The sequence below is a fragment of the Osmerus eperlanus genome, chromosome 9 (genome assembly GCF_963692335.1).
Source record: "Osmerus eperlanus chromosome 9, fOsmEpe2.1, whole genome shotgun sequence".
Taxonomy (NCBI): domain Eukaryota; kingdom Metazoa; phylum Chordata; class Actinopteri; order Osmeriformes; family Osmeridae; genus Osmerus; species Osmerus eperlanus.
This window is the reverse complement of record NC_085026.1, coordinates 12,804,965-12,826,726: the sequence shown is the minus strand read 5'-3', so window position 1 is coordinate 12,826,726 and position 21,762 is coordinate 12,804,965. Positions and strand designations below refer to the sequence as shown.

The following is a 21,762-nucleotide window of genomic DNA, read 5'->3' as shown; positions in this document are numbered from 1 at the left end:
ACTTCCATAGAGAACCAGAGAGGCTGACAGGTCTCCAGCAACCTGTCAGTATCTGTAGGCGCGCGTCAGTTCTGCCGGGAGGTGGGAAGCCAGGAAGACATGACTGAGGTGTTGCTGACTTTCAGGCAGTCTCACTATTCCAACCTGGGCCGAGATATCTGGAGCTTCAGCGGCGTAATCACAGCGTGTCAGATTGCTGATTGGATTCACTGTCAGAGTGCTAATGTGGCGAGAAAATGTGCGAGTTTTTGGAGGAAAAAGTGTACGTGACGTGACATTTGCGTGTGTGAGTGCGTGCTTGTCTGAATACATTTCCAACCCAACTGTGGTGTCTGTACAGTGTGCTCTGTGAGTCACATGGCTGGTTGAGAGGAGATCGGTTCAGACACGCAGCCGACTTTCAGCCAAAGGCCTTATGTAACTCAGACACCTGCTTGTAGGACAGGGCTGGAAGCACAGAGATCTGCATAAATAATGTAATTAAATCTTTCTGTCACACTGACATTCATAGGTCTGAGATGGGATTGGATTGGAATGAGCTGGCGATGATGGATGGTGCTTGATCCACCGTCTTAAAGGAATGGAAGTATTAGATGACACAATGAAGCTGTTAGCGTATTACCTAATCCTATATACATATCCAACATCTACAGTGACTTACAGGACAGAAGCTTGGGGCCGATGAGGGTTTCTAACTAGCGTCACACTACCCCCCACTGTCCCTGGCCTCGGGTTAACCAAAGCAATGAAAGAGCCCAGTGCCAGTATTGATGTGGCTATTTCCATAGCAGCATCTCATCCAAGCTCTCCGTAGTTGGGTCAGCCCCCCCCCTGCTGTGGCCCCATCCCCCCCCCCGTGCTTTCAGCCTCACTACCCTGAAACAGAGCTTGATACTGGGGTAAGACTGGAGTCATGCCGGGGTATTACGGAAGTATAATGCCAGGTTCCTATGCCAAACCCATTCTCCACTGGCCAATCAGTTGTTCCAAAATACATTCTGATGTCAATATTCTTACACCACACACTCCAGGAAGCAAACCAGTTGTGTGGAGGGGTCAGGATAGGGTCACAAAAAGGTCAGGGGTCAGCAGTCAACAAACGCACACCTAGATCCCACCTGGACAGGAAGTGAATCGTGTCTGTGTAATATTTCCTTTTTAAGTTTTATTATTTTATAACCAAATGTTGACAAAATATAAAAAAGTATGCAATGATGACAGCAATAAAATAACAATACACTTCAAACAAGCTGCAGAACAAAAAAAAGAACATTCACAATTTTTTCCTTGACATAATATCTATCTTTTGCATTAAATACAAACAGCTAATTTGGACTAGTTTTCTATGCTTCAACCCTATTGTGAACTCCCATCACATCAACTAAATAGCAACATTAGCCTTAAGATGATGCCCTTGCAACATCCAAATTGCAGCAGCTACACTCATATTAATAAAAAAATAAAAGTAGTTTCAGTGGAGTGCTATGTGTGATGTATGCATGTTGAACTGTCTGCTAGGGCTGTTTCAATACTACTGACACATCCTTCCTTTTGAGAAACCGCTGATCTGTCGTGGCACAATGACGATCTCTATAAAGAGGCCAATGTCACTTCACACATCCATGAGGTAAGGCTATACTTCAGGTTATTCAGGTCTATGTGTGGCAAAATGCTGGATCACTTGACTTAAATCTTTCAATAAGCTCTAAAATGTGGAATTGTAAGGGGGGGGGAGCAGCTTTAAGACCTGCAATTACAGAACAAACGACTTTCGTTTCAAAACTCCGTCTTGGCTGTTGGCTTAGCAGCTCCTCTACTGCAGCTCCTCTAGATGAGTTTAATGCTGGGAGGATAGGGGCACAGCATCAGACCTGGAGGGATCCAGCCTTACACCTCAGACCTGGAGAGATCCAGCCTTACACCTCAGACCTGGAGGGATCCAGCCTTACACCTCAGACCTGGAGGGATCCAGCCTTACACCTCAGACCTGGAGGGACCCAGCCTTACACCTCAGACCTGGAGGGACCCAGCCTTACACCTCAGACCTGGAGGGATCCAGCCTTACACCTCAGACCTGGAGGGATCCGATCGCACCCACTCTGCTGACCCTTACTCTGAAGGGAGATGACAAAAGTGGACTACCTAAGGTCCTGCAGGAGTACAAAGTACAGTGGACCCATCTAGCAGTGTGAGCCTCAGACAACTGTGTTTCCTATAGCGTGAGAGCTGGTGGAGGATGCCATAGGAAGGGGACCAGAGAGGAGAGCAGGGTGGGTGGAGTTCTGCCAGAGTGCTGCTCGCTGTGTTCTCAGGGGGAATGTGCAGAGTGGTTTCACTGCTGGGCTGGGCTGGCATTGGTGATGGAAAAAAAACATTTAACTTCAAAAACTCGACAGGCACATTCTTACATCTTAAAGTCTTTGCAGAAATTAGAGTCACCAACGTCACTTGAATAGTTTGACGACTGGGAAGGGGGGGGGGGGGGGGGGAATGTATGTGTGTGACGTGTGCGTGTGCGCGGATGTATGAGGCTGTTTGTGTTGTCAGTGTGTGTTTGAATCATGGGGCATGATGGGGGGGGCAGAATGGCGGGGGCAGGAGGGGGGGTTTAGACACTGGGGGAAGGCTGGGCCTGGGGGTTGGCAGCAGGTGTGGCTTGTCGGGGCAGGGTGTACATGGCTCCCAGGAACTGGTCTGCGATGCGGCCTGCCTCTCGGAGCCCGCTGAGCAGAGCCCCGTGAACCGTTGCCGGGTAGTTCCTGATGGTGTGTTCTCCGGCGAAGAACAGACGAGGAACAGGCTAAGGACGGGAAAAAGGGAGAAAACGACAAAAATCATCATCCCACTCATAAATATGAGCGTTACCATCAATCAGACATGTCAACATCAAAACAAGTAAAACATCTGGACTGGGATCGGCTGGTCTGGTCTTTTTCTAACTCTGGTATGGTCAGATATTGTGGCTTGGCCTGGATTGGTTCACACATGCTCTGGTGGTTTGGTTGGACGAGCCAACAGAAAATGTACTTCTACAGCAACTCTGCATGGCGTGGGCCAATATGGGGCCTTCTGATTGGTCCAAAATGTTGGGGCGTTGGGTTTACTTGAGGCTAGGGTCTGTATGAAGCAGCGCTGGTTAGAAGCCTGGACCCCACTACTGACTAGGAAGCAGCCAATGTCTCTGTGTCACAACTACTTTGAAGAAGTGGAGGTTATAGTGAACTACCAGTAAACTACTATTAACCCGTTAAGGAGTAGCGTCACACATATGTGATCGTTCGAAAGCGGGCCCCACAGAGTACCGTCACACATGTGTGATTCTGAACATTCCAACCGACTATTTTCCGATAGACAAAAACTATATGAAAAACGCTATAGTATGGCTTCAAAATTTACAATTAGGAGGCTAACAAGTAACACTAGCAGGTAGTAGCATTGCTACGAGTATTATGCTAGGTTGCTAGGTAACGGAAGCTAACTAAAACTAGCTAGCTTCCGTTTTGGAAAAATAACTCACTCTGGTGGAAGCGTCGGTAATATTTAGAACTCACTCCTTAAAAGGTTAAACAGCCAGTAAACTACTGTTCAACTACAGGTCAACTAGCAGTAAACTATTATTAACCACATTGTTATCATACAGAGGCATGATGGGGCAGTGTGTGGGAGGACAGTGACCAGGAGGACAGTGACCAGGAGGACAGTGACCAGGAGGACAGTGACCAGGAGGACAGGTGGGGTGAGCGCTCACCTGAGAGGCCCCCGGGATGGTGGGGCCGGGGGTGATGGGCTGGGCCATGAGGTCATAGTCGTTACCGGAAGACCCAGCAGCCACGTACGAGTAAGAGCCCCTCGCAAACGGGTCGGCACGCCAACGAGTCACCACCGTCTCCTTAGGCTGCCATGGCAACAAGAACACACATACACGTTGTTGAGTTTCCATGTGGATGTGACTGCCCAGAAAACATAAGCTGTTATAGATTTCCAGAGCAGACCGAGATGCATGCTATTTCATTCTGTAGGAAATGCAGCTGAATGATTGATGTGACTGGTGGTTTGGGATGGGACTCCAGAATGTGGGTAGTGGGCACACGCATGCAAGGGGGCAGAGAAAAGCACCCACGCTTGTCACATGCTTGCACACAAGACTACATGATGCCCACGTGCGTGCATACACACACACACACACACAGTCACAGCATACCTGAGGTACCGCGCTGCTTCCGAAGATGCCCTTCAGGATGGCGAGGCAACGCCCCACGATGACATCATCACTGATGTTCTCCATGATGCCTGCTGCCTCCCCCGCCATCAGAGCCAGCAGGATGGGTGCTGGGAAGGGACAAAAAGCACACAAGTAAAATATGTGGTCAGTTTGTGCCTAACCTTTAACCTGACACGTGAACCAGTGCAGGAATGATCCTCACCTTTGTAGAGGTTCCAGAAGAGGAAGAGCTCCCCCCGGCTGGCCGTGGTGCTGCCCACGTGGCCAAACAAGTTCACACTGGGGTCCCAGAAGACCCGGTCGAAACACAGCACCACCTACAGGCAGGAGGAACATACAGCAGCCGGATCGTAAGACAAGTGAACATCAGGCTCTGGCGCCTTGCAGGGGTCCTACCTGCCTTACATCAAATGTAAGGACTCTTCAATGACTTTCTAATCCTGTTTTAATATCACTTTAGCTATGGAGAGCGCACAAAAAGCACTGCCATTTAGGTGAGCTGGAAGGAGAGGTCAGGTTGTGTTATAACCTCTGTGTGATTATGGTCCTGAAGCAGAGGGCCCTCTGCTGGTTAGAACATGGAACACACAGGTCACATTGCATAATAATGCAGCATTCTGTCAGCTGCAGCAGCACTAGGAGATAAAAACACACACTGCAGTGAATGATACTCAGCCAGGAAGGGAGGGGGTGGGTGGGGGTCAGAGAGAGAGAGAGGTTGTGGGGGGAGAGAGAGAGTGAGAACAAAAAATAGAGGTAGGATGAGGTAGAGATGGCTCTAATCTGATTACTAACACATTGCCAAATCACTAAACAACATGCAAGAGGCTCTCAAACTCCCTCTCCATTCATCCCTCCCCTCTTTCCCTCCCTCCAGATGATGTAAAACAGAGAGTGGAGCAACCATCCTCGGGGCTATTTCAGGAAGAGGTAACCTTGTTCTGGGGACCGAACACTGGTTTATGGTTCCTGCCACGTTTGCGTGTGCATCTAATGATGGGAGTCTGTGTGTGTGTGTGTGGGTGGGTGTGTGTGTGTGTGTGTGTGTGTGTGTGTGTGTGTGTGTGTGTGTGTGTGTGTGTGGGGTGCCATGAGCCCATTTGGAAAGTGCATCCACTTCTAGAGTGGACTGATGTGAAGGTTGGGCTCCCAGCTCAAGGACAATGCCGCAGCAAGGACATCTACGATGAGCAGACCCAGGGCGTCCTCGACACAGCAGCCAATCAAATCCTTATCTCTCCAGAGAGAGAGAGAGAGACACTCACAGACAGAGAGAGAAAACGAGTGGGAGACAAAGAGAGAATGTGACAGAGATTGAGGGGGTGGAAGTGAGAGTAAACGAGAGAACGAGAAAATGTAAGGGAGAGTGGGGGGCGGTGTTAGAGAGAGAGAGAGAGAGAGAGAGGGAGAGCCAGAGCAGGAGAGAATGAGAGCTATAGAGAGAGCGGGAGAGAGAGCGTCCGGTGTACCTTGTTGAGGTTGCCGAAGCCCATCCTCTGGATGGCGGCGGTCTTCCACTCGGGGAGGGGGGGCACGAACTGCACGGCGGGGGGCTGCTGCTTCATCACCCCCAGGGGGAGGGTGCACAGCACGGCGTCACACTTGTAGATGAACGTCTGGGTGGTGGAGCGCGTGTTCACGGCGATCACCTCACATCCTGGGAGAGGACGGACACAGGAGAGGGGTAGGGGACGGAGAAAGGGGCGGAAAGAGAGATATGCGAAACTGAAGAATTACGTTCCTAGATTTTGGGGGGGATTTTTTAGGAATGTTTTAGATTTTTTTTTCTTCTAGAATCCATGTATTACATGTTTCGATATTTGTATATCATATAAAAGATATACTTCATTTTCGTATCTGAAATATTCGTATTTTCTATGTTCTTCCCAATATATCCGTGGCAGGCTCCAGGGCCCAGCAAGCCCCTGCTGCAGGGAGGAGTGTGTTCCTACCGGAGGCCGTGTAGCGGACCTGGCGCACCGCCGTGTTGAGCTTGATGTCCAGGCCCTCGGCCAGGGCCACGGGCACGCACGAGTAGCCGTTCCTCACCGTCAGGTGGCTGCCCGTGAACTCAAAGTCATCGTCCTGGAGAGGGAGCGGTCAGAGAGAAAACCTCAGTGCACGGATCCGCACAAGACGCGGTGTGGGGGGTTTCGCTGTTGGTTCGACACGTGTATTTAATGTACTGTGCCGTCATGCCTGGGTGGGTGGTGCCCAGGGGAGGAGACAGGGGATGGAAGCCAGAGATCTGGAGGCTGCTTCCTGGAGACTGCTAGTGTACAGTGACCTAGATAAGCTACTAAGCTGCTGTCCTCTGTTTGCTCAGGCTGTGAGTCTTCATGTTGACATAGCATTACAAAGGTGGTGGTTCGAATGTTGACTGAATAAATGATAGCTTGACGGGGAACCTTTACACACTTGGTGTGCTCATTACATCTAGCACCTTGGCAATACATTGTCAGGTACATATTACACACAGCACAGAAACTATGAGACCGTTTTAAAGATGTCTGTATGAGGGTCACGGTGTGGGTGGGGGCCTACCTGGTCCCAGTGTTTGAGTGACAGGGTGGACAGAGGCGTGGCGTTGGCAAACTCCAGGTTGGCAAAGTGCCAGTCGAGGATCTGCCTGTCCCTGGACGACAGGTACACATCACTGCGGAGGGAACGCGGAGGGGGAGAAACAAAGTCAAAACAAGTGTGGTGGGTATCTGGGGGGGGGGGGGAGGAGGAGGAGGGGTTGCTGATGCTGGTGTTACCTGGGCGGGTTGGCCTCCAGTTCCTGCAGCTTCTCCTCCAGTTTCACCTGCATCTCCACCAGCTCGTCGTACTCCTGCAGGGGGGGAGAACAGAGAGGTCCTGGGGTCAGCTGGACGACCCAGCGGAGCGGGGCCGGGAGGAGGGCTGACTCGCCTGGCCCACTGTGGCTCCACCTAGCCCTGCAGACAGCTGAGACAGCTACTCAAGTCCACACACGCACACTAACCCTGACGGGAAACCCACAGCCCTAAGCTACGGCTTCCCTGATCTCACACACACACACACACACAGCTCCCAGACAGGGCCTGAGTCTCTTCACATGGTCACCGACCACAAGGCAGCACCATGTCAGACACCAGCTGTGCTTAAGCTGCTTGCCGGCCTTCACTACAGACAGTATAGTGATGCGTCAGTGTGTGTCTCAGTTAATAGCATGCATGTGCACACACCTATCCTTCGAAGCCAGCTCCCACTCTACTGGTTGACTCTTACAGAGTAAGTAAATATTGCATCCATTTCTGTATTTTCTGCAGTAGAATTCACCAGCTGCTCTTTGTTAGTGCTGATTCTCTGGAGGACTTTGTCATAGAAAAACACCTCAATAATCACCCGAACTGGGTTCAGTTCTGGTGTGATTCAAAACACACACATTCAGTAATAACCATAACACTTCAAATTGAATCACACGCTAGTTTGGGCTCTTATTGCCCTGGCTAACACGTCAACCACGAATTCAATCATGGTGGAGTCCACTGTCTCTCCCTGGGTCTCAGGGCCTGGGGAAGCAGGGGGTGGGGTCGGGGGGGGTTGGTGGTTAGAGAATCCCACATCCAGGAGAACCAAGTTTTGTTTTGGAAAAACTAAGCAAGAAAATGTCAGTACATCCGTGTAATGTGTGGTTGTAACTGCTCGCAGCATGAAGACGTTTTTATGGGAAACCAAACAAGGTGATGAGGCCTCTCGTTCCGTTTTCCTCCTGGTCGTTACAAACCGTTTCACTGAGAACATTGTGACTCTGCATATCTCACTCTTTCCAGCCCACCCTGTCAACCTCTTCCCCTCCATCCTTCTCTTATTCACATTCTTCCGACTATATCTACGTATTCCACTCCGTCCCTACGTCCTGTCATCGACCCGTGAGGGAGGGTAATGACAGGAAGTAGGCATGGGTAAGAGTGAGATACCCAAATGTGTGAGGGGAGGTTTGACAGCGGTTGAGTTGCGGTCACCTTGCAGAGGGCGGTCAGGTCGCGGTGCTTGCTCTTGACCAGGAACTCTGCGGTGATGTCTCGGGGGGGCTTGACCTCGCTGGCCTCCTTATACTGCTGATGCAGCTCCTTCACTCTCTCCTTAGTGGTCACCATCTGACAGAGAAAGGGAGGGAGGGAAACGGAGAGAGATCAAGGGGATGGTGGTCAGTAACGAGTGTATCCACCACGTGGCTGGTCCTCCAGAAGTCCAGGCTGTGTCCGAGGGTCAGAGGTCATGGTCACCTTGTTCAGCAGCTCTTTCAGGTCCTCCTGGGTCTTTACTATCTTCTTCCAGTGCTCGATCTGCTCGTCCTTCACATGTTTCTCTTGCAGCCTGCACACCAGCGGTTTGATCAGACATCAGATAACAAACAATGACCATGGATTGGTCTCTCTGTGTGTGTGTGTGTGTTTGTACCCCCCCCCCCCCCCCCGTCGTCGTCGTCGTCGTCAAACTTACTGTATGACCACCTCCAGGGCCTGGCCCAGGGAGACAGGCTTGTTGTTGAGGAAGTTGAAGTCCAGCTGGTGGCTGAGATAGGAGGTAGCCTCCAGCAGTCGGTTAAACTCCTGCTCCACCATCTCATCCTTCTCCTTGGGCACCTGCACAGCCCGGGCAACGCGGTGAGATAGAAAACAAGCGCACCAATGGCTGTCAGTCTTGACCTAGCACCATGCTCTCTTCATGCTCTACCAACCTGCACTTCACACTTTATATCTTGAGCCATGCTAAGCAGAGCCAAGCTAACACCAAGAAATAGCAGAGCCCTAATAGATTAGACCAGTTTGTCTGTGAGGGTTTTGGTTGGCTATACCTGTAATATACCATACATTTAACTAATAAAAGTACCTCATATGCATTATATACAGTGTCAAATGGTGTGCAATTGATAGAATGAGAAACATGTAAAGTATGACGTAAATAAACCAATACATACACTTGTGCATCGTTCACCCTTTAGAAGTAGCAGGAGGGGTAGGGGAGTGATGCAGAGAGAGGAGAGAACATTAGGCAAGCACGTAAACAGAAACATAACTCAGAGACACAGGTTTACACAATGCAAATAAGCAAACAATAACAATAGGCTTGATTCAATTAGCTTTTTCCTGTGGGGAGAAACCAGTTGCATGTGTGTGTGTAACCCCGCCGCTGTCGACTAGCCTTCAAGCTCGATGGAGAAGGCCGGAGAGTGACCCCAAACATCCTCCCAGTGTTTATTCCAACTGTAATGGAATTAAGAAGCTGCTCCGGTCTGAGCTGGGGAGAGGAGGGGTGGGGGGGAGAGGAGGGGTGGGGGGGAGAGGAGGGGTGGGGGGGAGAGGAGGGGTGGGGGGGAGAGGAGGGGTGGGGGGGCGCGGCTGCTATCGATGACACGCTAGGCCAAGCGGCTAACTGAACCCACCCTCCATTTTGTGCGGAGCAGGAAACCCCAGCAGGACTGAGGGCGGACAGGCGTGAACAGGCCCAGAGACGCGCCACGTCTGCTGCAGGATATCTCTACATCTCCAGCTGGAGGTCAACAGCACACAGGGGCTGGTTCACTCAGAACAAAGGCGGGCCAGGCCTCAGAGCTCCATTCAGATCATGCAAATATATTGTAGCGACTATGCATAAAATGATCTGCTAAATCAATTATGTAAAAAAAAAAAAAAAAACATTATTGTTATCATTTCCATTTATATTTTCCTCTCCGGAATGATAAGGACGGCTGTGTCTGATTCCTCCTGTGTGGCTGGTTGGTTACACATTGTGATTAGTAGACAATTAGCAGATTCACCTGCGATGCAAACAAATACCTCGCTAGTGCAACTAATCATTTCAAGATGCTCACTCATCTTCCTCATCAGATACACTCAATCGCCGTGCTTTTGGGGTTCATTCAGATAGGGGCTCGTTCACAGACCCACACTCTGGATGTTCACAACCCCAGGGCCAACACCAACAGTCCTTAAGATGCTGCACGCAGATACACTTTAGGGATCTTGTAGCAGGGCCTATGGAGCCCACATATCAGTGTTTATGGTGATCTTGAAGCAGGGTCTATGGGGCCTACATATCAGTGTTTATGGTGATCTTGAAGCAGGGTCTATGGGGCCTACATATCAGTGTTTATGGTGATCTTGAAGCAGGGTCTATGGGGCCTACATATCAGTGTTTATGGTGATCTTGAAGCAGGGTCTATGGGGCCTACATATCAGTGTTTATGGTGATCTTGTAGCAGGGTCTATGGGGCCCACATATCAGTGTTTATGGTGATCTTGTGGCAGGGTCTATGGGGCTACAACAGTGTCAGTGTGGCCTGTACTTACGGCCTGCCCGTTGGCTTCATACAGTGGACACTTCTGCTTGATCTTAGCCAGCTCCATGTTAACCTGCTTACTGACCACAGCCATGGGGTTTCCTCCTGAAAACACACACACACCACAGTGAGAGAAAACACAACACACAGGCTGACAGCAATGTAGCATATGTGTCTGACGGCTGATTTGAATGGGGTGATTTTAAATCACAACTGGATTTATGGGGGCCAACACTGCCCCCTGCTGGTCAGAAGCAGGAAACTGGGTCTGAGTGTGTGTCTTACCCAGTCCGGTTACCACCATGGCCCCCAAGTCCGCCACGTAGTTGCCCTTTCGGAATGTCGCCACCCTCCCTCCGACACGATCCTGTCAGGGTGAAACACGCACGTCATGTTGTCACTGAAACTCTATGTGAGCGGAGGTCATTCGGTTACCTTCCACTTAGTTATATCCATTAAATTCCTATAAAACATCCCAATGATACTACAGGTCCGATCCACAAGTCCAGCATGATGCTGTATAATATCCAATGCCTCACTAGACTTTACTTTCAAGTAGACGTTTTTTGTTTGTTATTTGGTATGTTAATAAAGTTTTGTATTGTATTCTATGGTGCATCATCTCCTCACCCTGGCCTCCAGCACAGTAACATCCATCCCAAAGCTCTGCAGCTGTCTGGCTGCAGCCAGGCCAGACACACCTCCTCCAATGATAATCACTTTCCCTGTCTTCTTGGCTGCAGAAAGGAGGTGGGCACAATGATGAGAATATAAAATCACACGAATATTCCAGCTTTAAACCAGGCTGGTCTAGTTTGAAGGACGACTTGTATAGGCAATGTACTGACATGACATACAAATGTAATTATTGTTTAAACTCACTTGGTAAAGGCTTGACTCTCTTATAGATGCCAAAGTTGATGAGACCGTGTCTCTCCAGGTAGCTGTGTATCCTGTGAACCAGTACTGTATCACCTTGGAGGGGCACACGGAACAGATTTATAGTTCTGGACCGATGAATTGTTTTTAAAGTCCTATGATTATGGTACTTGCCACGTAGGACAGTAGTCCCGACAACTGAGTTGGGTTACAAAATGTATAAGAAATAACAGGACCGCGTGGGAGTCAGGCTGCTATCATGCAGCGTCTTTTCTCCACTGAAGGCTGTGAATGTTGGACTCACTGTTGTAGGGGGCTTCAAGTTGCTGTAGCGTAGCCTCGAATGTCAGTTGGATCTTGGGGTTGTCAAGCCAAAGCTGGAGCTGGAACACAGTAAACATAACCACAGGTTTGAACAGAAGCAGAGCTCTTGGTGTGTGACCGTGTGAGAGAGAGAATGTGAGAGTGTGTGTGTGTGTGTGTGTGTGACAGAGACTGATAATGAGAGTGTGTGTGTGTGCATCCTCACCGTGCGGTTGCGGATGTACAGGAAAACCTTCTGAGTCTGCTGGGGGCCGCTGATGATGTCAGGGAAGCAGGCGGCCTCCTGGGAGGTCATGCGGTCGTGTGGGAGTCGGCTCTGAAAGGCGGCCCCCTCAACACCTGAACACACACACATAACCTTTAATGTACGCATGAGACAAGACCCTTTATATGCATTTCCTCAGGTGTTTCTACTCAAACAGGTTATGTCCCTGTCACCCTGTCATCCTGCCTGCCTGCCTGTCACCCACTCTGACCTGAAGGCTCCTCAGGCTCGCTGTCATTGTCCTCCTCCACCAGAGGTGGGGGAGGAGGGATGACTTGTTTGCGCTCCTTCTCGGCTTTGGCGTTCCTCTCCTCCTCCGAGTAGTATTCGTCCTCAGACAGGTTAGCCAGGCTTTCGTCCATCTCGCGGTACTCCACCTGCAATAATAAGCACAATAAAAGCGCCATTAAAACCTCGTTCTGGCTCAGCTGGGTGGAGGTCCATGGTGGAGCTCCCTCTGCTTCCCTGACGGAGGTGGGCGGGTGGTGCTTCACTGAGGATGACAGTCCCCAGACTCTTGAACACCTAGGACGGGGTGAGGAAAACTCAGAGAATCATCATATTACACAATTCACTATGATGCAAGTGTGAAATAAATCTCACGTCAATGAATTATCCTGTTCCAAGTGTTTAGGTAGTAAGATATAAATCCAGGGCAAACTGACACACGTAAGAACGTTGTACTCAACACACAACACTGACAACATGTAAACTAACTTGATCATCAATCCTACATCCTCCTGACCTTTTTGTCCTGTGCTCTTGACTTAAAAGCTACTTTTTTAAGGGACTCGTCTTTCCTATCTAAGTATTAGGGGCACCGAAGATATAAGATACTTACTTTCGCTCGCTTGCGGCGGCTGGTTCGACGGACTTCCGCCGCATCCTGGTCCACCCCCCCTGGACCGGGAGGGTGGGGGAGCGGGGGCCCACCTTGCTCCCCACTAGGGGAGGCCCGCTCCTTCTTTTTGACGTCCATGGGGCCAGGAGCAGAGGGAGGGGGGCCAGTCTGAGTGCTGGAGGCCTGGGCATCTGGGGCTCTCTCGGCCCCCGCCACAGAGGAGGAGGAGGAGGAAGAGGAGCCGGGGTCTGACTTCTTACTCGCCAGCATCATGGAAGAAGACAGAGGCCTCTCCTGGAGGAAGGAAGACATATGTGAGACAACTGTACTCACTGTCCAAGGGTTTGCTTTGGAAATGTTGAGATGCTTGAAATGTAAACGTTTAGAACAATATTTTTGAGGCACAAGACTGTTATAAAATGATGGTTTTCAAAAAAAAAAATAATAATGAAAAGGGATGAAAAGCTAACTAAGAGCTGAAGATATTTCTGCAAAAGTTCCATCATGGCCCACCTGTATTGCCCATGAAGTGTGTCAGTATTCAACAGTACTCAAATAAATAAACAACACACTGCAGTTCACACTACAAATAACCTCTTAAACCAAAAAAACACCTTTTATACATTGTAAGTTTTTTTTTTTTTTTTTCTATAGAATAAATAGACTGAATAAACGGATTAATTATAATGATTAAAAAAAACGATATGTAAATCTTAAGAAAGATTATGTTCTGCTTTTATTCCCATGTTATATCTTTTTCATTTCTTATCCTTTTTCTTTAAAGCCAGGGGCTTTCGACGTTGCACCTGCAGCAGTTTCATTTGAATGGGACCAGTGCCTGGTTCTGGTTGGCTTTGAGGATGCACACAACAACACAACAATCAAGCAGCCTGGTAGATGCGTTGTGGCAAATATGCACATGATGGAAAATGTATGAGGGCTCCATAGTAGATTGACCTTGTCTTGTTTTACCCATTTCTCCGAGCACCTGGTTATATCCATTCAAACACTAAGAAATAAAGACAGAATCAGAGATACGGTTGATTGAACAAAAGCTGGCAGACCAAGGGGAGTAACGTCAGCCCATCACAACGAGAGAAATATATTACTGCCTAGAATAGATAAGTGTATTTATGTCCGGCTAGTTAGATAGCTCTAAGTAAACTAGCTACGATTAAAATAGACATCAAGATTCATCTAACCAATTATAACTGAGTTAACCAATGGCAGCTAGGGGATATAATGCATAGTTGGCTTAGTTAATTGGTTTCGTAAGGAAAGATGTCGGACTGACCAGGCAGCAAATGCGCTAGCTAGCTTAGCTAGGCTCGCTAAGAGCTAACCGGCCAAATCAATCGTGCAACCCCTAATACAATAAATACATATTATTTGTGCCCATGTTCAAAACAGTACCTTCTTATGTTTAATAGTTTGTTGTAGTCTGCGATATGAGGCTGTTTAACTAGCTAGCTCAGTAGTGTCGTAAAGGTAGCTACAAAGGTAGCAAGCTAGCTAACTAGCTAACAATGAGACTCGACCCCCCCATCCAGCAACATGTACTAGACACAGCTACAGCTAACCAGAAGTCAGAGGCAGCTGCAGTAAGATTCGTTAGCGTTATTGCTAGCTGGTTAGCAAGCAAACCAGAAACCGACATTGCAGCAATGCGTTAGTAAAATGGTAAAAATATATATCTACAGAATTGTGTGCATATACTGAAAAATAACTGGTGATTTCATTGAAATAACGACTCATATTACCTCTAGATCTTCGCACTTGTCAACACAAAGACAGCTTTCGGCTGGGTCCTCTCTGATTCTCCGCTGATTGGACAAGGAGGAGATCTACCCCAAGAACATGAGCAGTATGATTGGTTGCACTCAATGTCAATCATAAAAGAGTCTCTCCAGTGTAGCCATGCAAGACAGTTGTTCCCAGTACTGATACACCTGCACTTTTTCGTGCTGAGTTAGATACGAATATATGTATTTAATCGTGTCCCGATGATTTTTTTTCCATCAGATTCAGAATCCTTACCTTAACCCTGTTGTGCGCAATCGCAGTACCCGCTGGTAGCACATGGGTAGCAACAAATGTTAGACTGCATAGATTGTCCAAGTGCTGTTCACTGCAGTCTGACTTTTTTCGTGTTATTACACACAGAAATTCAAAACCATGCATTTTAAAGCGGAACACTACTCAGATTATTTTCGTGTTAGGTTAGGGTTAGCTCACTCTAACTCTTGATTTACCCTAACCACAACTCTCAGGTAAGTGTGGTGTTTCGTTTTTTCATCGGACAGTCGCGATCCAAAACGGCATGTTTTTTCACGAAAACAGCCGGACAATTGTGCTCTGACACAATAAAAAAAACACAACAATGTTCTTGTCTGAGCATGAAAAAGCATGATAGACTACAAGGCTGCCACCATAACGCTTTATTTGATTGACAAAAAAGTACCACCAAAAGTAGTTAACTATATTTTATAATTCACAAAGTGAAAAAAACGACAAAGTTGCCTTATTCTCGGTCCGAACAGACGAAATCTCTGTTTTCTCATGCCGCACTAGAGCAGAAACATCATTCGGCCAAAAACGTAAAAAAAAAAAAAAAAAATAGCCTATATAAATAGAAAATAGCATCGAAGGTGCCTACTATAGTGACAACTGTTTTGAGAGTCAGCAGCACCTTCTCATAAAAATGCGACCAGTTTCTTATGACTTAACCCTCGTGCTGCCTTCGGGTCACATGACCCAAAGGTTCATAATGAACCATCGTTGTGTTTACCCAATTTTACCCAATACAAAAACAAATTAAAATAATTTTCTTTTAACCTTTGCAATGTGGGGGGTCTGAGACAGCCTAGCTGTTAAAAGAAAATGCTTCACTTTGTCTTTGTATGCAGTAAATCTGTCGCAATACGACGGTGGGTCACAATGACTGATGGGTCAGAATGACCCGAAGATAACACAAGGGTTAATTTAATAAAAGATTGAATAATGATAGACAATGTTATAACAATATCTTTAATATAGCCTATCTTTAAATGAATATAATGTTAGAATATAATGTTAGGCTAGTATTGATTGCTGATGCAGTGGGAGCCTACGGCTAATTGGTTTAATACATGTATCTGCTGAACTGAAATACCAGTGAACACTGCATTTACGAATGGCAATAGATCAAGCTGTGCAACATGATCCAGTCAAAAACATTATGTAGTTCTTTAATTATCCTGTGGAGGGATTTGTTCAGTAAAAGATCGCAGACCTTCATTTTGAAGGTTTAGTAGGTAGGCTATTGACACTGGGTTCAATATTCTATTGTCGCCAATGGGACACCGGTATAGGCTACATTTGTAGTCAAATCCCAATTCTGGGATGTCTTGATAGTAACCATTCTTGGAATTGATTAGCATATTAGTAGCATTTAATACAATAGCCTACTTTTCAGCTGAATTAGAATTGTTGCCACTCCTAAGGGTAGGCTTCTGGTTAGCAACGCAAATTTTATTTTGTTAGGAAACCCCAATTACGTTTATTTTTATTTGTCGCACAAAATATGTCTATTTGAAAGTTAAAGTTACTCAGGCAGAAGGACAAAACGATGACGCGTTTGAGGATGATCATGACAGACAGGAAAAGCAGAGACGGAAGAAGCCGCAGGTAAAGGTAGACGAGCTGCTGCGCCCCAAACCTTTCTGCTTCGAAAACGTTGAGAGAATTGACGAGCGGAAGAATATTTTGCCGTGTAAAAAGGTAAATTAAAACTTTTAACGGATTAGCTTTGTTGACTGTATGTATTGAGAAATTGTCGTCGTCTATTTGTTTCTAATGTAAAGCTCCAAACACATGTATTTTAACTTGCCTTCATCCGCACTGCTTTCTGATCGAACATTGGCATCTCAGCTTCGTCTTTTGAAATCAATCTCTAGCCTATATATAGACTGGATGGAAATTCACCTTTTCACAGCCAACTGTTATTGGGAAGTGTGAGTTAATTGATATTTTGTTTGAAATAGTTAGATCTATGAACTCGCATGAGGCCATTCTGTTGATATCTGTCAGCAGCATCGCCGTCCTCCATCGGGTGAAAGGTAGCCTACACAGGTTATTTTTTGTTGTTTATCCATAGACTTAGGTGGGTCTCAGTGTTTAGGTACACATGTTGATGGTGCCGGTTGGGCACTTTCTAGCTTTGAACATATTCACTCACCACCAATTTTGTTTTTCACAGATTTTAAAAGAAGAAAGAAATGAAAAAACAGGAGGAGGAAAAGACAGCCAACAGGCCAGACAACACAGCCTTTACCCAGCAACGTCTTCCGGCCTGGCAGCCCATGCTCTCGGCTGGCATCGTCATCCCAGGGTTTCTTCTTATCGGCCTGGTCTTCATTGGCATTGGTGTCACCCTCTTTGTCACCTCGCAAAACATCCAAATGCTTGAGGTACAGTGGGCTTTAGTGAGACTGTAACTGAGAAGAACTGGGTTTGGTTTACAGCTGCTCTTTGTCAACAGAGCATTGATGGGGGTAACAGTGCCTGACAAGCCCCACACTGGAGGTGTGAGAAGTACAGGTGTATAACATGCCGACTGATCAATATTTAATGGCATGTTTCTCTTGTTGTTGTTCTGTCAGATGGATTACACTGGAGTAGATAAAACCTCACCCTGCTACAAGTGCACTGAAACCACACATAAGAACTGCATGTGCACTCTGGACTTCTCGGTCAGCAGACTGGTTGAGGTACTGTTTCATACAGACACACACCCAGGCATCATTTCTGTGCTTTGCTTACCTGGATTGATTGAATGCCAGAGTGTGGGTGTAAGACAGATTTCGTCATCTTCAAATACACGGTGTGCCTTGTTTTCAGGGTCCCGTGTTCTTCTATTATGGACTGTCCAACTACTTCCAGAACTACCGCAAATATGGAGTATCTAAAGACTTCTACCAGCTGTCAGGTGATCTCACCTACTTTACGGTGAGTTGATGTGTGTCAGACTGTATTTGAAAGCAACATTCTCATAGGCATAATTTCCAGAACTATAATACATGTAGTAAGTCTAGGTCTTAATACTTTTTAAATGTTCTTTGTCTTGCAGACTCCTAGTGAGGACTGCTTACCTTACCGGTATGATTCTAGTTCCAAACCGATTGTTCCCTGTGGGTCCGTAGCAAACAGCATGTTCAACGGTACCAAAATTATTTCATGTCAGCATGGAATTATGTAAGTTGTTCTATCAGCATGTTCAAGGTACTTAATGTATGACCTTTTTAATTTTGTGACACTGAAGATAGCTTCACGCTCTACCAGATTGTCAATGGAACAAATAAGTTGGTCCCCTTCGATGGTAAAGGGATCGCCTGGTGGACTGACTACAACATCAAGTACCGAAACCCAAATGTTACTCCTCTGAAGAATGCCTTCAACAGTATGTCTGTTTCATATCCATTACAAACAATATACCCCCTTCTTAATGGTTACCTATGAGGTTGAACACTTCTCTGTTCCTGAAATATTTATATTCTGATAAAATATTTGATATTTCTATGCTTCTGTTATGCAGATACGGTTAAGCCACCCTATTGGTCAAAACCAGCCTATGAACTGGACACCTCAGACGCCTCCAACAATGGCTTCATCAACCAGGACTTCCTGGTTTGGATGAGAAGGGCGGCCCTGCCAGATTTCCGGAAACTATATCGAAGAATCACTGAGGGGGATTATGCCCATGGCCTGCCTGCTGGAAACTACTCCCTAAACATCACCTACAGTATCCTTCCAGCTAACAGGAGAGCCAGTGGAAAGATTGGAGGGGAAGGACTAAAATCCTGTTTTTGTTTGAAGAGCTGAGAGGTTACTAGATAAGGCATGACAGATGAATCAAACATTACCCTGCAATTCAGTGACCATTCACTTCAGTGTATAAGCCTCAGGCGTTCAAATGCCTCTCCATACAATGGCCATTTGGTTGTCTTCTGAGACAAACATCAGCTGTGTCCCAAACACCACAATGTTCCACTGCCACTGTCAGCTGCAGTGTGTTGTTTTCTAACAGACTCCCACGTCCTGGCCAAACTGGTTCAGCCAGTTTTTACCAAAGGGTGTCGCTAGGTAGGAGAAAAACAATACCACTATGACTTGGGAGTTCTTGGGTGTGGAAAGTCACATTGCAGCCTAGGCAAATACATTGAAGACAGGAAAATTAGCCATGCAAATGTTCCATGTTGTACAATAGATGTAACACTCAGTTTGGCCATATCTGTTGTACAATGTGAAAAGAACCATTTGGGCATTTGTTTTTGTTTATGCCGTGAATTAGGTTAAAAGCCATGAATGAAAACTAATAAGCTAATGTCCAAGTAGGAGATATTGTCCTTCGAAGCAATGTTCTGTACATGATGGCTAATCCAGTGCACACCCAGTCTGGTCCTTAACCTCTTCCCCAGATTACCCAGTTATTCCCTTCGATGGCAGGAAGAAGGTGGTCATCAGTAACGTATCCTGGATGGGCGGCAAGAACCAGTTCCTGGGCATCGCCTACCTGGTGGTTGGCTCACTGTGTGTCTTCATGTCCATGGTGATGCTCATCGTCTACGCTAAGTTCAAGTTCCCAGAGGAAGACTAGACTAGTGATGGGAGCCCTGGACTGTGATGGAAGGTCAATGTTGTGGAAGGGTTTAATGGGGCCACAGAGATGGAAGCTGCTAATTGACTTGAGCAATTCATCTTAAAATGAGCTGGTGAGATTTTAAGATCCCTATTGATTCCCATTACAACATTAAGTAACATTAGGGGGTTAAAAAGGTGTCTTAATCATATGATTTTTTTTTAATTTCTATTACATGTATGAGGGAAGATTTTAACTCCTTTTAATAGATATTTTGCCATTTTCCATGATATTGGAATGTATGGTGTTCAATGGTCTCAGAGGCTTTTATATGAAGTAAGTTTTTTTGTTTGTTGTAGTAACACACTACTAGTTGCTACTTTAATATTTTAGTGTGATACGTAAATATGCTCAGGCTGTCTGTTGTACCCTCAAATGCCTTCACACTCTGTGACAGGTCATATAAGCCATATTGTACTTAAGACTGTTCTCTTTGCGTGTATTTGGAAAGTTACATGGATGTCTTTAGGATATTTTTCTATAAAGTTATTGGGTATATGGATATCCCTCCCATTCTCAGGACTGTGATATACTTTGAAACTCAGATTCAACATACTGATTTTAGATGAGCTTTAGTATTTATTTTGTTTCATACATTCAGACCTTGTTAATTTTGGCTAAGACATGCTCTATTTTTATTTTATATTAAATTAATCAGTTTGAGGAGTAATGCTTTGTGATGTCACTTTGTAACATTTGTTCCATAGTTCTGTCATTGTTTCCAAAGTTCCTACTTTCTCTGTGATTTTATGTGAAAGTACAGCACTGTACTCGTACTGGTGGTAGCACATGGAACTCTTGAGCAGTGACATCATAATCAAATCCTGTGAGAAAAGAATTTTCCCTAAGATTTTGCTACCGCATTGGTTAATTCAGGTTTTGTCTCACCTGGGAAGGATGGCTTTTTGCTTGTGGCCCTTTTGCAGCCCCCCACCCCCGAACAAAACACTTTTCTCCAGCCTTCCTGCATGGGTGACTGTGGGGCTCGACTTCACTCCAGAGGAGTTCATTGCATTATTTCAATGTGAATCGGATCATTGGAGAAGCATGGCTTTCTGTATCACAGAGAAGCTGTTCCCATATCTTTCTGCTGTTATGGCTGGCTTTGTTGTCTACCATTTCTTTAAGGCATACAAGAGGAGGCAGTTCACATCTTTCCCGGTAAGTGTTTCATCCACATTGCACAGAATTAACCACAGAGTTCTCACACCTTATTAACTGTATACTGTCACTTGATCTAAACCCTGATGGCATTCTGAGAACCCAATACATTTCATGAAATGTATCCACCACACATTGTAATGGATGTATCAGCCACTGCACCCAGGACAGTAAACACAGAAGGTGGTTTATCATGCCTCAGCTTTGCTTTCAGAAGAGTCATGAGATGCTCAGTGTGGCTGCCATACTGTCAGAGCAGCTGAAACATGGCTTGGCCATGAAGCAGGCTCTGGTGGAGGGGCTTAAGGACGTGGAGATCAGACTGCTGGCCCTGGAGCAGAGGCTGCTGATGGTGGAGAAGACTGGACAAGGAAGAAGGAAGAAAGCCCTCGGGAGCAAAGGCCGAGAGCTGACCTACGATGACTCTAAGTGGTGTCAGTCATCAGGCGAGAGCGAGGTGGAGTCCAACTGTTCTGGAAGGGAGGCCATGCTGTCAAAACCTCTGCTGTAAATTTGATCCTAAAAATGTCTTGCTGAATAAAAATTATGATTATGTGAACTATGTATCTTGTGTGAATTTGTAGCAAACAGTTGTCAGTCATTCAAGGGGAAACTTCAGGTGTGTCGTTTGAAAAATGGAAACCAACCAAAATAAAAGTAATGCCAATAATATCATTTGGAAGACTATGCGTAAACTTATTTATCCTTATATTGTTTTCATAAAGGAAATGCTTTCAACATTTGGATTAGGATATCTATTTAAAAACGAGCACTCCAGGGTGCTGTTTTGACAATGTGATTTCACAAATTTCATGACAATTTCTCAGTTGCCATGGGTGCAGCAATTTTGGTGACTTTGATGCAATATGACATCACAATGTGCCTAATGAGTTTGTAAAGGGTAGCAGAGACCCAACTCCTCAGTTGTATCAGACATAGCTGAATACACCTCTGGGCCTGCAGCTAAGACCAGGAGCAGCAGCATTCCTAGACAACCAGTAGACCCCTAGGCAACTTTTAGAACAACTTCAACCCCACTTCAAGATGGTCTGCATGGACGTTGGTGTGGAGCATTGCAAGCACC

The 21,762-nt window shown here is 46.4% G+C and overlaps 3 protein-coding genes across 9 annotated transcripts; 2 read left to right on the top strand and 1 right to left on the bottom strand.

The window, feature by feature from the left end:
- Positions 1 to 1,145: 1,145 nt before the first annotated feature.
- kdm1a (lysine (K)-specific demethylase 1a) lies at positions 1,146 to 14,702 on the bottom strand. 4 transcript variants are annotated; one of them, XM_062470510.1, is made up of 22 exons: positions 14,602 to 14,702; positions 13,799 to 13,850; positions 12,842 to 13,135; positions 12,206 to 12,377; positions 11,941 to 12,074; positions 11,716 to 11,794; positions 11,415 to 11,507; positions 11,163 to 11,269; positions 10,818 to 10,899; positions 10,543 to 10,637; positions 9,171 to 9,188; positions 8,693 to 8,835; positions 8,476 to 8,566; positions 8,212 to 8,346; positions 6,982 to 7,055; positions 6,767 to 6,878; positions 6,175 to 6,307; positions 5,692 to 5,879; positions 4,425 to 4,539; positions 4,202 to 4,329; positions 3,749 to 3,895; positions 1,146 to 2,800 (listed from the first exon to the last, which is right to left on the bottom strand). In XM_062470510.1, exons 2-22 carry the CDS (start codon positions 13,841 to 13,843, stop codon positions 2,609 to 2,611), a joined length of 2,577 nt encoding a protein of 858 aa, XP_062326494.1. In that variant the 5' UTR covers positions 13,844 to 13,850; positions 14,602 to 14,702; the 3' UTR covers positions 1,146 to 2,608. The 4 variants fall into 4 exon arrangements, with proteins under 4 accessions (XP_062326494.1, XP_062326495.1, XP_062326496.1 ...); XM_062470511.1 differs by having other exon boundaries at positions 12,212 to 12,377; XM_062470512.1 differs by having other exon boundaries at positions 13,814 to 13,850; positions 14,602 to 14,642.
- Positions 14,703 to 14,852: 150 nt separating this feature from the next.
- Positions 14,853 to 21,237, top strand: tmem30b (transmembrane protein 30B). 3 transcript variants are annotated; one of them, XR_009931436.1, is made up of 10 exons: positions 14,854 to 15,111; positions 16,419 to 16,600; positions 17,079 to 17,289; positions 17,482 to 17,589; positions 17,720 to 17,827; positions 17,949 to 18,039; positions 18,141 to 18,278; positions 18,414 to 18,620; positions 19,297 to 19,590; positions 20,444 to 21,237. XR_009931436.1 is itself a non-coding variant. In XM_062470514.1 (9 exons), the coding sequence occupies exons 3-9, from the start codon at positions 17,098 to 17,100 to the stop codon at positions 19,473 to 19,475; spliced, it is 1,023 nt and encodes a 340-aa protein (XP_062326498.1). In that variant the 5' UTR covers positions 14,855 to 15,111; positions 16,419 to 16,600; positions 17,079 to 17,097; the 3' UTR covers positions 19,476 to 20,187. The 3 variants fall into 3 exon arrangements, 2 of the variants coding, with proteins under 2 accessions (XP_062326499.1, XP_062326498.1); XM_062470514.1 differs by lacking the exon at positions 20,444 to 21,237 and having other exon boundaries at positions 14,855 to 15,111; positions 19,297 to 20,187; XM_062470515.1 differs by lacking the exons at positions 16,419 to 16,600; positions 20,444 to 21,237 and having other exon boundaries at positions 14,853 to 15,111; positions 19,297 to 20,187.
- Positions 20,307 to 21,237, top strand: LOC134027230 (uncharacterized). Of its 2 annotated transcripts, none has more exons than XM_062470518.1 (2): positions 20,307 to 20,678; positions 20,893 to 21,237. In XM_062470518.1, exons 1-2 carry the CDS (start codon positions 20,307 to 20,309, stop codon positions 21,187 to 21,189), a joined length of 669 nt encoding a protein of 222 aa, XP_062326502.1. In that variant the 3' UTR covers positions 21,190 to 21,237. The 2 variants fall into 2 exon arrangements, with proteins under 2 accessions (XP_062326502.1, XP_062326500.1); XM_062470516.1 differs by having other exon boundaries at positions 20,881 to 21,237.
- Positions 21,238 to 21,762: the final 525 nt, after the last annotated feature.

Coding starts and splice junctions, on each gene's coding strand:
- kdm1a (XM_062470510.1), bottom strand. CDS start 13,843: ATGGATATAACCAGGTGCTCGGAGAAATGGGTAAAACAAGACAAG. Junction 12,075..12,205: donor TGAGGAGCCTTCAGGTCAGA/GTGGGTGACAGG, acceptor GTGTGTGTTCAG/GTGTTGAGGGGGCCGCCTTT. Junction 4,330..4,424: donor CTTCTGGAACCTCTACAAAG/GTGAGGATCATT, acceptor GTCCCTTCCCAG/CACCCATCCTGCTGGCTCTG.
- LOC134027230 (XM_062470516.1), top strand. CDS start 20,307: ATGGAACTCTTGAGCAGTGACATCATAATCAAATCCTGTGAGAAAAGA. Junction 20,679..20,880: donor GGCAGTTCACATCTTTCCCG/GTAAGTGTTTCA, acceptor ATCATGCCTCAG/CTTTGCTTTCAGAAGAGTCA.
- tmem30b (XM_062470515.1), top strand. CDS start 17,098: ATGAAAAAACAGGAGGAGGAAAAGACAGCCAACAGGCCAGACAACACA. Junction 18,279..18,413: donor TCTGAAGAATGCCTTCAACA/GTATGTCTGTTT, acceptor TCTGTTATGCAG/ATACGGTTAAGCCACCCTAT. Junction 18,621..19,296: donor CTCCCTAAACATCACCTACA/GTATCCTTCCAG, acceptor CCTCTTCCCCAG/ATTACCCAGTTATTCCCTTC.